The sequence below is a fragment of the Rhagoletis pomonella genome, unplaced genomic scaffold (genome assembly GCF_013731165.1).
Source record: "Rhagoletis pomonella isolate Grant_MI unplaced genomic scaffold, Rhpom_1.0 Rhpom_scaffold_00002, whole genome shotgun sequence".
Lineage (NCBI taxonomy): Eukaryota > Metazoa > Arthropoda > Insecta > Diptera > Tephritidae > Rhagoletis > Rhagoletis pomonella.
The window spans coordinates 108,441,404-108,453,860 of NW_023458556.1; the positions used below are offsets into that span (position 1 = coordinate 108,441,404).

The 12,457-nt window shown below is 40.9% G+C and overlaps 1 protein-coding gene across 1 annotated transcript in view; it reads right to left on the bottom strand.

Annotated features, from left to right (window-relative positions):
* Nucleotides 1–9,455: 9,455 nt before the first annotated feature.
* The window catches only part of LOC118734306 (N(G),N(G)-dimethylarginine dimethylaminohydrolase 1), a 67,369-nt gene continuing 64,367 nt past the window's right edge, over nt 9,456–12,457 (bottom strand). The window contains exons 4-6 of the mRNA XM_036464027.1: nt 10,264–10,361; nt 9,947–10,171; nt 9,456–9,893 (exon numbers count right to left, since the gene is read on the bottom strand). Coding sequence (XP_036319920.1) covers nt 9,768–9,893; nt 9,947–10,171; nt 10,264–10,361 — 449 coding nt within the window. The 3' untranslated portion in view covers nt 9,456–9,767. The remainder of the gene's footprint in view (nt 9,894–9,946; nt 10,172–10,263; nt 10,362–12,457) is intronic.

A 12,457-nucleotide genomic window follows, 5' to 3' on the forward strand; every position in this document is an offset into this window, starting at 1 on the left:
TCCCAGAGAGTTTTGCTTCACATCGAAATTCGTGCTCCCTTATTTTCATTTTGACGCAGTTCAATGTTGATTCTTTTACTTTTTTTATTTGGCTTTGCTTTTTGTTTTCGCTCAATTTAATTTTTAAAATTTTCAAAACGAAAGAAAAAACGTTTGAAATGAAGTGAGCTATACAAATTTTGAATTTATTTACAAGCAAATGTTTTTTTTACCGGCTTTTGCACGTTAAATAAGTTCTCTGCAAGAAGGTTTGTTTAAAAAATACGAGTACATATATGGTATATGGGGTATGGAAATATCCCTTTTCCCAAGCAGTAAACGTTTTAGTGTGGGCAACAATGATATTTTTTAAATACGGCAGAGCGGAATATGCGCTCTCTGCGAAGACAGTACCTGTAATTATTGTACCATTTAACAGAATTTTTAAGAGAGAGCCGTAAGTTACGTTAAGTTGCCATAATCAGACCATTAGACTGGGTTCACACAGAGAAACTTTTGTTGCTCATCTTCGGCAATTTCTCTTTTGCTGTTGCCCTTCGCGTTCACACAAAGCAATTCTTTTGAACACAATTGTTAATGTCAGCTGTGACCGGCCAACTAGAATTACTCAGACGAACGAGAGCACAAAGCGTGTTGCCCGAGCACGAGCAACTCGGTGCCCTTCCCTCTTCCTCGTCACCCTCTACCACAAGTAACGAGTTGCCGCGACAAAAGTTTCTCTGTCTGAACCTAGATTTAGTGCTGCGACTCATTTCGGTATAACAAATTTGTTTAATGGCTCAATGAGAGAATTGAGCACTACACCAATTCATGCCAACAGAGAACTTAGTCGTTGTACATGCTCTATTTTTGTTGTTGTAGCGGCTACAACAACCCCGCCCATATCGGTTAATATCTCAGTCGTTGTCGTCAAGTTCCGCTAACGGGAGCCCTAAGAAGCGTGCAGCCTCAATGGGATCGGTCCACAGGGACAAAGGCGTTAGGGTTGTTGGGTTTTCCGGGCATACGAAGAGATGCTTCGAGTCATGAGGTGTCTCTCCGCATGCCGGACACTCATTCGGCACAGCCGCGTTCAGTCTGCTCAGGTATGAGTTTAACCTGCTGCAGTAGCCAGAGCGAAGTCGGGCTATTGTGGTTCTTGTCTCCCGAGGCAGATGAAGCTCCGTCTCGTCTATGTCCGGTGGTTGTGCGCCTAGAACGGCATTAACAGGTCTGGAGTTTACATAACTCGAGACTGACTCCCTGTGAATGCCCTTCAGGGCCTGTCGATATGCTTACGGGTCCAGAGGTTGTTTAATGAACCTCTGGACTTCGTCCGTCAGTTCGTAGAGATGCCTCCTGACGTGCATGGGCAAGGGCTCTTCTGCAAGCAGCTGCCCATTCGGGTCTATGGCTCCCGACAAGGAACTGCTTGCAGACCATGGTGTTATGCTCCTTGACCGGGAGCAATTTCGCCTCGTCTTTTAGGTTGTGTTTAGGCGGCATCAGAATTCATCCAGTCGCTGTCCGTAGTGCAGTGTTTTGAGTTGTCTGCAGCTTCATCCACTGCGTCCTACTAGTCTTCGGCGACCACACTGATGCTGCGCAATTTAAAACCAGCCGGCCTATTGCCTTGTATGTTGCCAGCAACGTTTCTTTTCTTTGTCCCCAAGTACTGCCGGCTAGTGACTTGAGGACCTTGTTGCGGTTCTGTACTTTATTGACAATAGCGGTTGCGTGCGCAGAGAAGGTGAGCAGACTGTCGAAGGTTACTCCGAGTATTTTGGGGTTATTCACCGTCGGAATTGGTGTATCATCGACGTGAATTTCCAGCGGTAGCCTGACCTCCTTCGTCCAGGTGGTGAACAAGGTCGCAGAGGATTTCATAGGGGAGAGGGTTAGGCTCCTTGCAGTGAAGAAGCGAGAAAGCTCGGAGATATACCCGTTTACTTTCGAACACAAATCATCAATTTCATTCAAAGTCGCCAGGATCGAGCAATCGTCGGCGTAGGAGACAATCGAGACTCCCTCTGGTGGTTGAGGGAGCTTTGAAATGTAAAAGTTAAACAGTAGCGGGGAAAGGACACAACCCTGTGGAACCCCCTGTTTTATTTTTCTAAGTTTGCTCGATTTGTCTCAAAACATTACCGACGACTGTCGACCACTCAGATAATTCGCCGATCACCGATTGAGCCTCCGAGGGAGAGAGGAATCTTCTATATCTTCTAGTAGTGTGGAGTGGCTGACGGTGTTAAACGCCTTTGACAGGTTCAGCGCTACTAGAATAATTCTCTCACAGGGACGGTTGCAACAACAACATGTATATTCCATCGGCTCCTGTGGCGTTGGAGGCTTTCGCCTTCCCGATTGGCTTTGTCCACCGGAGGATGCAGTATGAACTGCCGGCTAAAATAGCTCCCACATCGCTCCGAGTCCGAAAGAAATTTCGACCCCGTCGTCGTGCTTCTTCGGATTGGACAGTGACCTCACGGTTGACCAAAGCTTACTCACTTCTTCCGCTTATATACGTTCACTAGTTGCCGAATCTCCGCGTTGAGACCCCTGATACGGGGATTTCCGGGATCGGCCTGACGAAGGCTGTCACGCACGTCGGCTAGAACAGCCGCTTCAGCAGGTAAATTTGGACGTGGGTCCGTAGTGCATCCTGCCGGTACGAAGTGAGCTGCAGCAGCAGTGACAATCCTGCGGAACTTGCGTTCACAAATGTGGACGTCGGCTGATATGGGGGGCGCAGCGAAGGTGCTCTCAGTAAATTCCGCGAAGCCTTTCCATCAGCTTTAGAAAAGTTGATATAGGTCCGGTGTTCCGCGGAAGCAAAGTCGGTTGGTTTATCGATCGAGATGACTGTGGGCAGATGGTCTGATGCCAAGGTCAGCATAGGTCGCCATGATACGCTGTTTATCAGACCAGCGCTGAATATTGTTATGTCTGGCGAGCTGCAGCAGCTGCCCATAATCCTGGTGGGTGCGTCGTCGTTCATTGTGCAGAATGTCGAATCATCTATCTGCTCAGCCAAGTCTGTTCCCCTACGATCCTTTGACAGGCTTGAGTGCCAAAGATACGGTTTTCACCTCTGAGGAGCGCACCTAAGTGAGGGTGATATCCTGCCGGGCAGCAAGTGACAGGGGGTATATATACATTAAATATTTCGAGCTCAACATCGCCTGACCGGATAGCAATGCCCTGACATTCTAAGGTGGTATCCCTGCGGTCGATGTCTGCTTAAATAAGACGATACTGCACGGTGTGGTGCGGGATGAACGCTAAGCCACCACCATTATCTCGCTCACGATCTCGACGGTGCACGTTGTACCCGGCACAATTCAACAATGTTCAATTGCTGTGCAACTTCGTCTCTTGGACCGCAGCTATTAATATACCATGCCTTCCCATGAAGACGGTTATCTCCTCGATCTTGCTCTGAAGTCCGTTACAGTTGAATTGAAGGAGCATCATGTGGTTCGGGAGACGTGTAGTTATACGGGGTGTGAGGGATGTGTGTAGCCTTGTCGCCATTGGCTGTGTGCGCTGCTGTGGAGGTTGCCGCCCTGTGGTGGTAGTGGGTGGCGTCGCAATTGGGGTTTGCGATCGAGTGGCGCAACACGGGCCCTCGAAGTTCCTCGTCCAACCTCGCGTGGTGCGCAGACCTGAACATGCCCTAAAGTGGCACCAGCCAAGGCAGGTGTTGCACTTGACTGATTCACATTACGGAATATCCTGGTCTGACATACCGTGCAGATTGTAGAAGGAACCAGGAGTTGTTGGCGGCGGCGTGTGGGTGGTGGTGCGGTTGTGGTGCGGTTGTGTCCGTTATGTGGTCTGTCGTGGTTGTTGTTGTTGTTGTAGCGGTTACCAAGCCCCGCTCGTTTCGGTTCATCCGTCAACGTTGTAGTCTGTTTCAGCTAAGGGGAGGCCCAGGAAGTGTGCGACTTCCACAGGGTCTGTCCATAAGGACAGGGGCGTCAGCTGAGTGCATAGTTTAGAACCGGCCGGCCAATTGCCTTGTATGTTGCCAACAACGTTTCTTTATCTTTGCCCCAAATGCTGCCGGCCAGCGAGTTGAGGACATTGTTGCGGCTCTGTACTTTATTGGCAATTGCGGTTGTATGTGCCGAGAAAGAGAGCAGACTGTCCAAGGTAACTCCGAGAATTTTCGAGTTATTCACCGTCGGTATTGTTACGCCATCAACGTGAATACCCAGTTGCAGTCTGACCTCCTTCGTCCAGGTGGTGAATAGGGTTGCCGAGGATTTTTCAGGGGATATGGCAAGGCTCCTTGCAGTGAAGAAGCGAGAAAGTTCGGCGAGATAACCGTTTACTTTCGAGCACAAGTCATCAATTCCATTCCCAGACACCACGACACCCTCTGGTGGTTGAGGGAGCTTAGAGATGTATTAATTAAACAGTAGCCGGGACAGGACTCCACCCTGTGGTACCCCCTGTTTAATTTTACGTGGCTTGCTGGTTTTGTCTCTGAAAATTACTGACGAATGTCGACCACTCAGGTAATTCGCCGACCACCGTTTGAGTCCCTGTGGGAGAGAGGAGGCCTCTATGTCTTCTAGCAGCGTTGAATGACTGACAGTGTCGAACGCCTTGAACAGGTCCAACGCTACTAGAATAGTTGTAGTGTGGCCTATTGTGTTGTTGTGTTGTGGTGCTGTGGTGTCTGTGTTGAGCTGCTCAGGTGGACTGGGTTTAGCCGTGGAGGCTGCTCTTTTTGAGCAGCAGGGGGCCACAAAAGATGTGGCCCTATGGACGACCAAGTTCTGAGATACTTCGCCGACCTAAGCGGCGTTAGATCGCCGAAACAACAGCCCTTGGTCGAGGAATCGAGGGCTGTCGTGGGAATGTTGTACATGCTCTCGCTTTGTGTGCCGTGCGTAAAATAGGGTTAGTACATATGTGTGAATATTCTTCAATGAATAATATCCACTAAAGCTGAAATTAGTCAAGAACGTAAACCTACCGGTACGTAAACCCGAGTCAGCTGACACGATCTGTCTTACCAGAGCGCCATGTAAATGAAAACTTAACACCGCAGAATTTTTCTGTAGTTTTAGCCCGTAGCGCAGAAATCTGCGGAATTTAGATTTTTCCGTGTCAGCTGATTTCTTCCTTGGGAAAATTTTCCAAAACGGATCCAGGCTTTGAAAAAAAAATATTACGAGCTTTTTCAGATTCTAAATCTGAAGACCCCCTTATAGTTTTTAAGTAATTCGCATTTAGAGTTGCAAAAAATACCGAATTCAACCTCACTTTTCCTTTGTGCACCAATTGAACTGAAATGTCGGTGCTGCCATACATACCAAAAAATGCCAAAAATACACAAAACGGAAGCAATAAACAATGCACATAATGTTTTATTCAAGGCGTATTAATAGATAATATATAATAATAATAGATAATATATTAATTCGCCTTGCTATCACCTTATATTAAATCGCCTTGCTACGCTAAAAGCAAAAACAAAATACACGTGCATATTGTTTTTGTAGGGATGCTATAACCTTATATTAATTCGCCTTGGTTTTATTAAAAATTTAAATGATTTATAGCGCGATTTATCGAAGTATCGATGTTACCTTTTTCGACCTTTTTGCAGAGGTCATGACAAAAATGCAACCCCCGACCACCTAGGCCCCCTATGGTTCCCTAGGGACCCCTTAGAAAAATTTCCAAAAATCACAATTTTTACTTGCGTCCATAGCATTTTTGCGTAGAATTCCTTTCTGCATAGGCGGCCTTCGGCCGCGCTTTAGGAGTATAACCCTTACCAAATAGAATTCTCCTTTTGGTGTGCACCAACTGGGGCTACCGCAGTGATGTAGCCTTGGGAAAGGATGAGGTAACTAGAATTCCCTTTCTGTGTGGTAAACCTGGGGCTGCTGCCCCAGTGATGTCTATTATGGTTACTGGGTGTTTTATAAAAATGTCTTGTATACAGTGTTGCCAGGTCTTCGTCATGAGAAAACGTCCCTCTTGGTCTAAAAAAAACGTAATTTTCTACCCAAAAACGTCTTTTTCAAATGCGTGCACAAATATTTGTTCTTATTAAACTTTTATTGTATACAAAGGTACATAAGTATGTATGTAAGGTATATTAAAATGTCATTTCGACAGAGCACATTTACAACTCATTGTAAACTGGTTTGAGATCGTTAATATAAAAATCATTTTATACATACACTTGTGATCAGCTTATTCAGTCATCAACATTTTGATCGATTGTGGCGTTTTTTTTTCGTTTTATTAATGTTTATTATTTTTCCATAAAAGCCTAGCTCATGATATAACAAACTAAATATTATAAAAAAAATCTGCAAAGTTTCAGCTAGATTTTCAACTTTTTATTCAGATTTTTAAGAATTTTTTTGAGCATTCAGCTTGATAGCCCATTAAATTTCAGGGTAATAATGTGCAAGTTTTAAGTTACTGAAGAACCGCGTTGATTTCTAATAATTTTTTTTTCTCGAGACATTTGGTTAGGTGGTCGGTTGTCGAAAATGATAAATTACGATCTGCTAGAATCATTACATTTTCGTTCATTACATTTTCAATGAACACAGAGAGCACAATTTTGACATTTCATTTGGAGGGGAAGTTGCAAATTCGTGCTGGGAAAATTTTTGCCAGTAAGAATTTGCAAGCAGGATTGTGGCACACGGTTGCATTTTTGTCAACATTAATTTGAATCAACAAGTTCGTTAAATTTAAAAATGAACAATCTTGTTGCGATTTACTAATGAAAGAAGTATGTAAATATTCGTTTATTAAATTAATTTAATTAATTCAAAACATTTGAAAGGTACTCGGCTACGTAATCGGAGCGCATTCGACACCACTGTCGATATAGGAAATCAGTAACAGTGACTTCCACAATGAAATTGAAGCGTATGTTGAAGAAAGTCAGAATAAGAAGAAATATACGTATAGGTCCTGTTTTGGTTTCCACCTGAAATAATTAAAAAAATTTATTATTTATTTTATATTTAACATTTTTCAAGCGAAAAACGCAAACGCATTATTCTCGAAGTATCGATTTTATAGTAAAAAGCCCAGCAGGCGAAAATTTGTAATGCGATTTTTTATTAAAAATTTTCGAAATATATGGAGCTATATTAAAAAAACTAAAGAATCAATAAAAAACGAAATTAATACGGTTTATAGGTGTATTTCATAGCGTCGAGAAGTATGGCAGCCACGGTTGCCGTTTTGGTCCAAATGGACCAAATTTGGTTCATTCCTTTTCGTTTGGTCCATTGGTCCAATTCTTTTTAAAATGGTCCATTTCACAAGCCTTTGGTTAGGTTGTTATCACCCTTTCACTTCATGCAATAGTTTCGCGTTTTCAATTTTTTCTATTTATTTGATGAATATTCCGTCCTATGTTGAGTATCGTCATCGTCAGTAAAAGTGGCGATACGGCCATCGTCAGCCATGTTACTGATGCACTGATGATTGTCGACGATGACGATGACGTAATTCAGCATAGGGCCGATTGGCAACACCTGCTAAAAGTGTGAACTCGGCTTACCACTGATTTTCAAATATGGCGTGGCTAATAATCTGTCAAATCACGCTTAAAGAAATATCGCGGTTTCTTGCTAATTTCAATTATGGAAAGGTAGCAAAACTTTAATCATAGCATTTAGCACATGAAAATAATATTCAATTTCAATCGAAAAGATATGAAATATCTTGAAATTATTACACCACATAAGGTTCTTTCGACCAATTTTCTGCATTGGTAAATTATGCAGACATTATTGAATTTCAATTTCGCAAATTGAGGCTGAGTGAAGGTAACTTCAAAAACTGTACCAATATAGAGCGTTTTTGGGATCAAGTAGGTTTGATTAAAAATGGATTGGTGTGTAATTTAGTTCATAACATTTTTAGACGAAATTGAGAAACAAATTATAATTTAAAACTTTAAATAATAAAATGTTATTAATATACAATTGTAATGCACTTTGGATGCAATGTAAAAAAAATCGATATAAAAACTGAATTGGCATATTTTCTTGATGAAATAAAATTTCCTGATGTAATAAAAATTGGTCCGTTTTTTACCATTTGGTCCATTTTTTGGTCCGAAAAATAAGTTGGAAATGGCAACCGTGATGGCAGCACACATTTGCTCTTACTGTCGGCCATTGTTATATGTTTGTTTGTGAAAAGTGCTAAAACGCGTGAACGAATTTATAGCAAGTCAATATTCTTTTTAAGTCTCATCAAAAAATTCCTTGTCGTTTAAAAAATAAAGGGAATGCCGCATTATACTAAAGCCGGCCTTTCGACATAAGCTACAATTCCATACGAACACAGAAATATATTCGGAAATTTAGAATTTGGCTTGATAAATTCACAAAATTTACGTTTTTCATAAAAATATGATCTTACAATGGACTTTTTTTTATTTTAAACTAACATTTTAGAAAACTCCATTCAATGCTATAATTACGATTTGAGCTTTCCAGTTTATAAAACACAAGCGTTAATTATGTAATTAACTATTTATATTAGTTTTCATTAAGCATGAATATCAGCATACTTCAAAGATGAATATTATACTTAACCTACATTTTGTTCATAAATAACACATAATTATGTATATTTTATCCTCGAAATGGACTTTTTCTAATCATGAGGCGAAATTCCCCACAGTAAGTGTTGCCGTGCGCGAAAAACGAAAGCGCCGCACACAACCCAAACGTACTCCTCGGGGACCAAATGGTGAAAAACTGCGAAAAGGTTTATTACTGTATATACTGTGGTATACAGACTGCGTTTAAGTATACGTTCTGCGTTCTTGACTAACTTCAGCTTAACACTACTTCTTGTGTTATTCAACCAATTACTTAAAAACACGAATTGCAGTTCCCTGGTGTACAACTCGGAGGAAAAACCTGTGAACCTGGCCTTGTGGGGACAAGCTAGTCATTCATCTAAACCCCTAAAATGCCAAAAAAAAAATGAAAAAAAAAACATAGTGCAGCGGAGATTTTCGCCTCGGTGATTCTTAATTATTTTTAACACTAGGAATTTTCAAATAATTATTTTTTTGTGATCGTACTGTGAGGGCCCTGGGCAACGGCTCAGACGATCCGTGTTATAATCCCGCCATGAAAGGAGCTAATAGTACTTTTTAATGGAAGTTTGTTTTACATGTCACTTGCTCCGAGATAGTCGTCCGCATACAGAATATGTTGGAAAGGCTCGATTAAAACTACATCTGTTTCTGCCTCGATTCAGTGTTCTACATGGGATGGTTACCGCATTTTACATCTTCCCTTTGATCAGAGTCCGCGAACACCGCAACATTTTTGCAAGGTTGTGACAATATGTATTATGTCCGCTTTCGCATTTTACAATTTAGGTGTCAAAACACACAGCGAAGCATTCTTGGTATAATTTCCACCAAAATCCATTGTTAAATAAAACTAATGATACATTTTTCTTAATATTTGGTCATAGAAATGTATTTATTGTAAGTTATTAAATTTCTATTTTCGTAACAGTTGTTCAACTATATAGACATATCTGCATATGCACATGCGTATGTATTTATGTATCTATGTATATGATTATAAATTTCAACTAGTAAATAATTGTAAAATTTTTAAGCAAATTTTTAATTAGCTACTTTTAATTGGGTATGTCACAGTTATGTATATAAATTTATTATTAAAGAACCATTGGCAGGGATGATTGTTACTTCTACTGAAATTTTCACTAATTTTAAAATTACTTTACAATTAAATCTAAATGTTACGTATCGACTTCCAGCGACGCAATAGTAGACATGCCGAAGTGAGTCCATTAGAGAATTGTGCGAATTCGCTAACATCTATGTTACGACTAGGCGTGTCAATTTTCTCCTTTATAACCTGTAAGGCATAAATAATAAATTACTTGACTAATAAATTGAACACAAAATTACCTTGTAGGATGCTGGAATTTCTAAAGGCGAACGATGTATAAGAGTGCCGTTAATATAAAGCATATTGGCAGCATGCTCCTCCGGTAGAGTGATTTTTTGGTATTTAAAACTGGCATCTCTTTCCATACGTTTGACAATTTCTTGACAGTAGTTACTACTGCTAACAGAAAAAACATCTGGACCAGCCATTGTTACATAATACTTTAAGCGCATGTTTCCACTAACCTACAATCAAAGGCATAATAAATGCTGGCTAAGCTTAATTGTTCCAAAAAATTTTAATTTTAGGACTCATATTACAAACATGGCGAAATTACCTTAATAGGCGTTACAGGATATTCTGGGAAAGCTACCGCTACAGCTTTTGCGCCATCTTCGTTCGTGTAGCTGGATATGCCCACAAAAAACTCACGTCCTGACAAATGTTAAAAAAACATATAATATTACATATAATATCATTATTAGAAGTTGCAAAAAAGTTGTTGGAATAAAAAAGGTGTTCACTATTATATACATTAGCGCATAGAAGGTGTGGGTTTTGGGGTTCAAACCCAAAGCATTTTTTTCTTGAAACCTGATTTAAGGAATTTTGATAGAAGAAAATTTCTTTTACATTTCTTGTGCGTCATCTTATGTGAATTTTTCGTTTTTCTTGAGAGCTAAAATATGCAATGCATACTCACGTACTGTTGTTTTTTTTTACATTTTACAGCCTAAAAGACTTTACCACTGATATGTACTTAACAAGGATTCGAAGATTTAATTTACCAACTTCGAATTCGCTCCACCATGAGCCACATAATAAAAATACAAGTTCAGTTAATTTTTTCAGTATTCGAAAAATTAAAATCGTGAAAAATCACCATCTTCATCGAAAACCGGAAATCAGAAATCGAAGAAAATGAACATCAAATCACTTTTTCGCATTTTTATTACTTTTGAAAGTTGAGCGCATCTTGTGTTTGTAGAAATTTGTATTAAACAAGTAATTTTTTAGCAAAAACCACAACCGACTTCAATTCTCATATTAAAATTTATGAGTACCTTTAATTTTTTCATGATCCAATGATCGGATCTAACCAAATCGCGGGACGATCCTCGAGGTACCATCTTTCCGATAAAAAAAGAATTATTGAAATCAGTTCACGTGATCCAAAGTTATGCGGTAGCATACATAAAAATAGAAAAAATATTCCGTCGAATCAATAACCTCCTCCTTTTTTGAAGTCGGTTAAAAGTGTTTGAGTTCTTTGTTAATTTTATATAAAAAGTGCAGTTTATGAAACTTTAAAAAGTTTATTTATTACATTCTGTACATAAAACTAGCATACATGTATTTTAAATAGCATATTATCTGAAGGGAATTTTCAGTATTTTCTGGTGATATATATTTAGAAGTATAAACTCGGGGTTTACCCGACCAAGGGCTGTTGATTCGGCGATTTAGCCGGTGATATATCTTAGACGTTGTTCGTCCATAGGGCTACATCTTCCACGTACTCTTCTGCTCAGGGCTTCCACCTGATGCGTGTGCCAGAGATGACTACACCACAATTCCACCGTCGAGATCGCGAGCGAGGTAATGGTGGTGGCCTAGCGTTCATCACGCACCACACCGTGCAGTATCGTCTCATCGAAGCAGACATTGACCGCAGGGATACCAGAGGCATCTACATATATGAACTGACCGACGAAGTCCAGAGCAGACTAGATGCGGATGTGCCCAATGAGTGTCCGGCATGCGGAGAGACATCCCACGACTCGAAACATCTCTTTGCATGCCCACAAAACTCCACTCAACTGACGCATTTGTCCCTATGGACAGACACCATAGAGGCTGCACACTTCTTGGGTCTCCCGTTAGTTGAGCTTGACGACAACGACTGAGAGACTAGCCGATGTGGCAAACGACAATACGACACTTACGATATCTTGTGAACCATCTTACTATTTTTTTACGTTTGAATTGAGTTTTTAGGTTGTATCAAATTGACCGCAAGGGAATCTTTCGTGACGTTTTGTAATCGACGGATGCGTGTTAAACTTTTACTTCAATCTACACTTGTAAGTAGTTACAGCATTGGGAGAGTAAAGCTGCTTTTTTGTGAGTCGATTTCCGTCGACTGGAAAATCGACTAGCCAAAGCATTTACATTTTACGGTTGAGAAGCCATTTACACGGCTTATTCTGAAGATATTGTTGTACATATTATATATATATCTGGGGCAAAGACAAAGAAATGTTGCTGACAACATGCAAGGCAATTGGCCGGCCGGTTCTAAACTACCCAGCACCAATGTGGTCGCCGGGGACTAGCAGGATGCAGTGCACGAAGCTACTAAGATAGCAAAACACGGCACTCCAAACCGCTTCCGGATGCCTTCTGGTGATGCCACATCACGCCCTACATGACGAGGCTCCCCGTCAGGGAGCAGAAAACTATGCTATGAAAGCAGTTCCTAGTAGGATGCGACAGACGCACAGTGGTTCGGATCGCAAATCTAGCTGGAC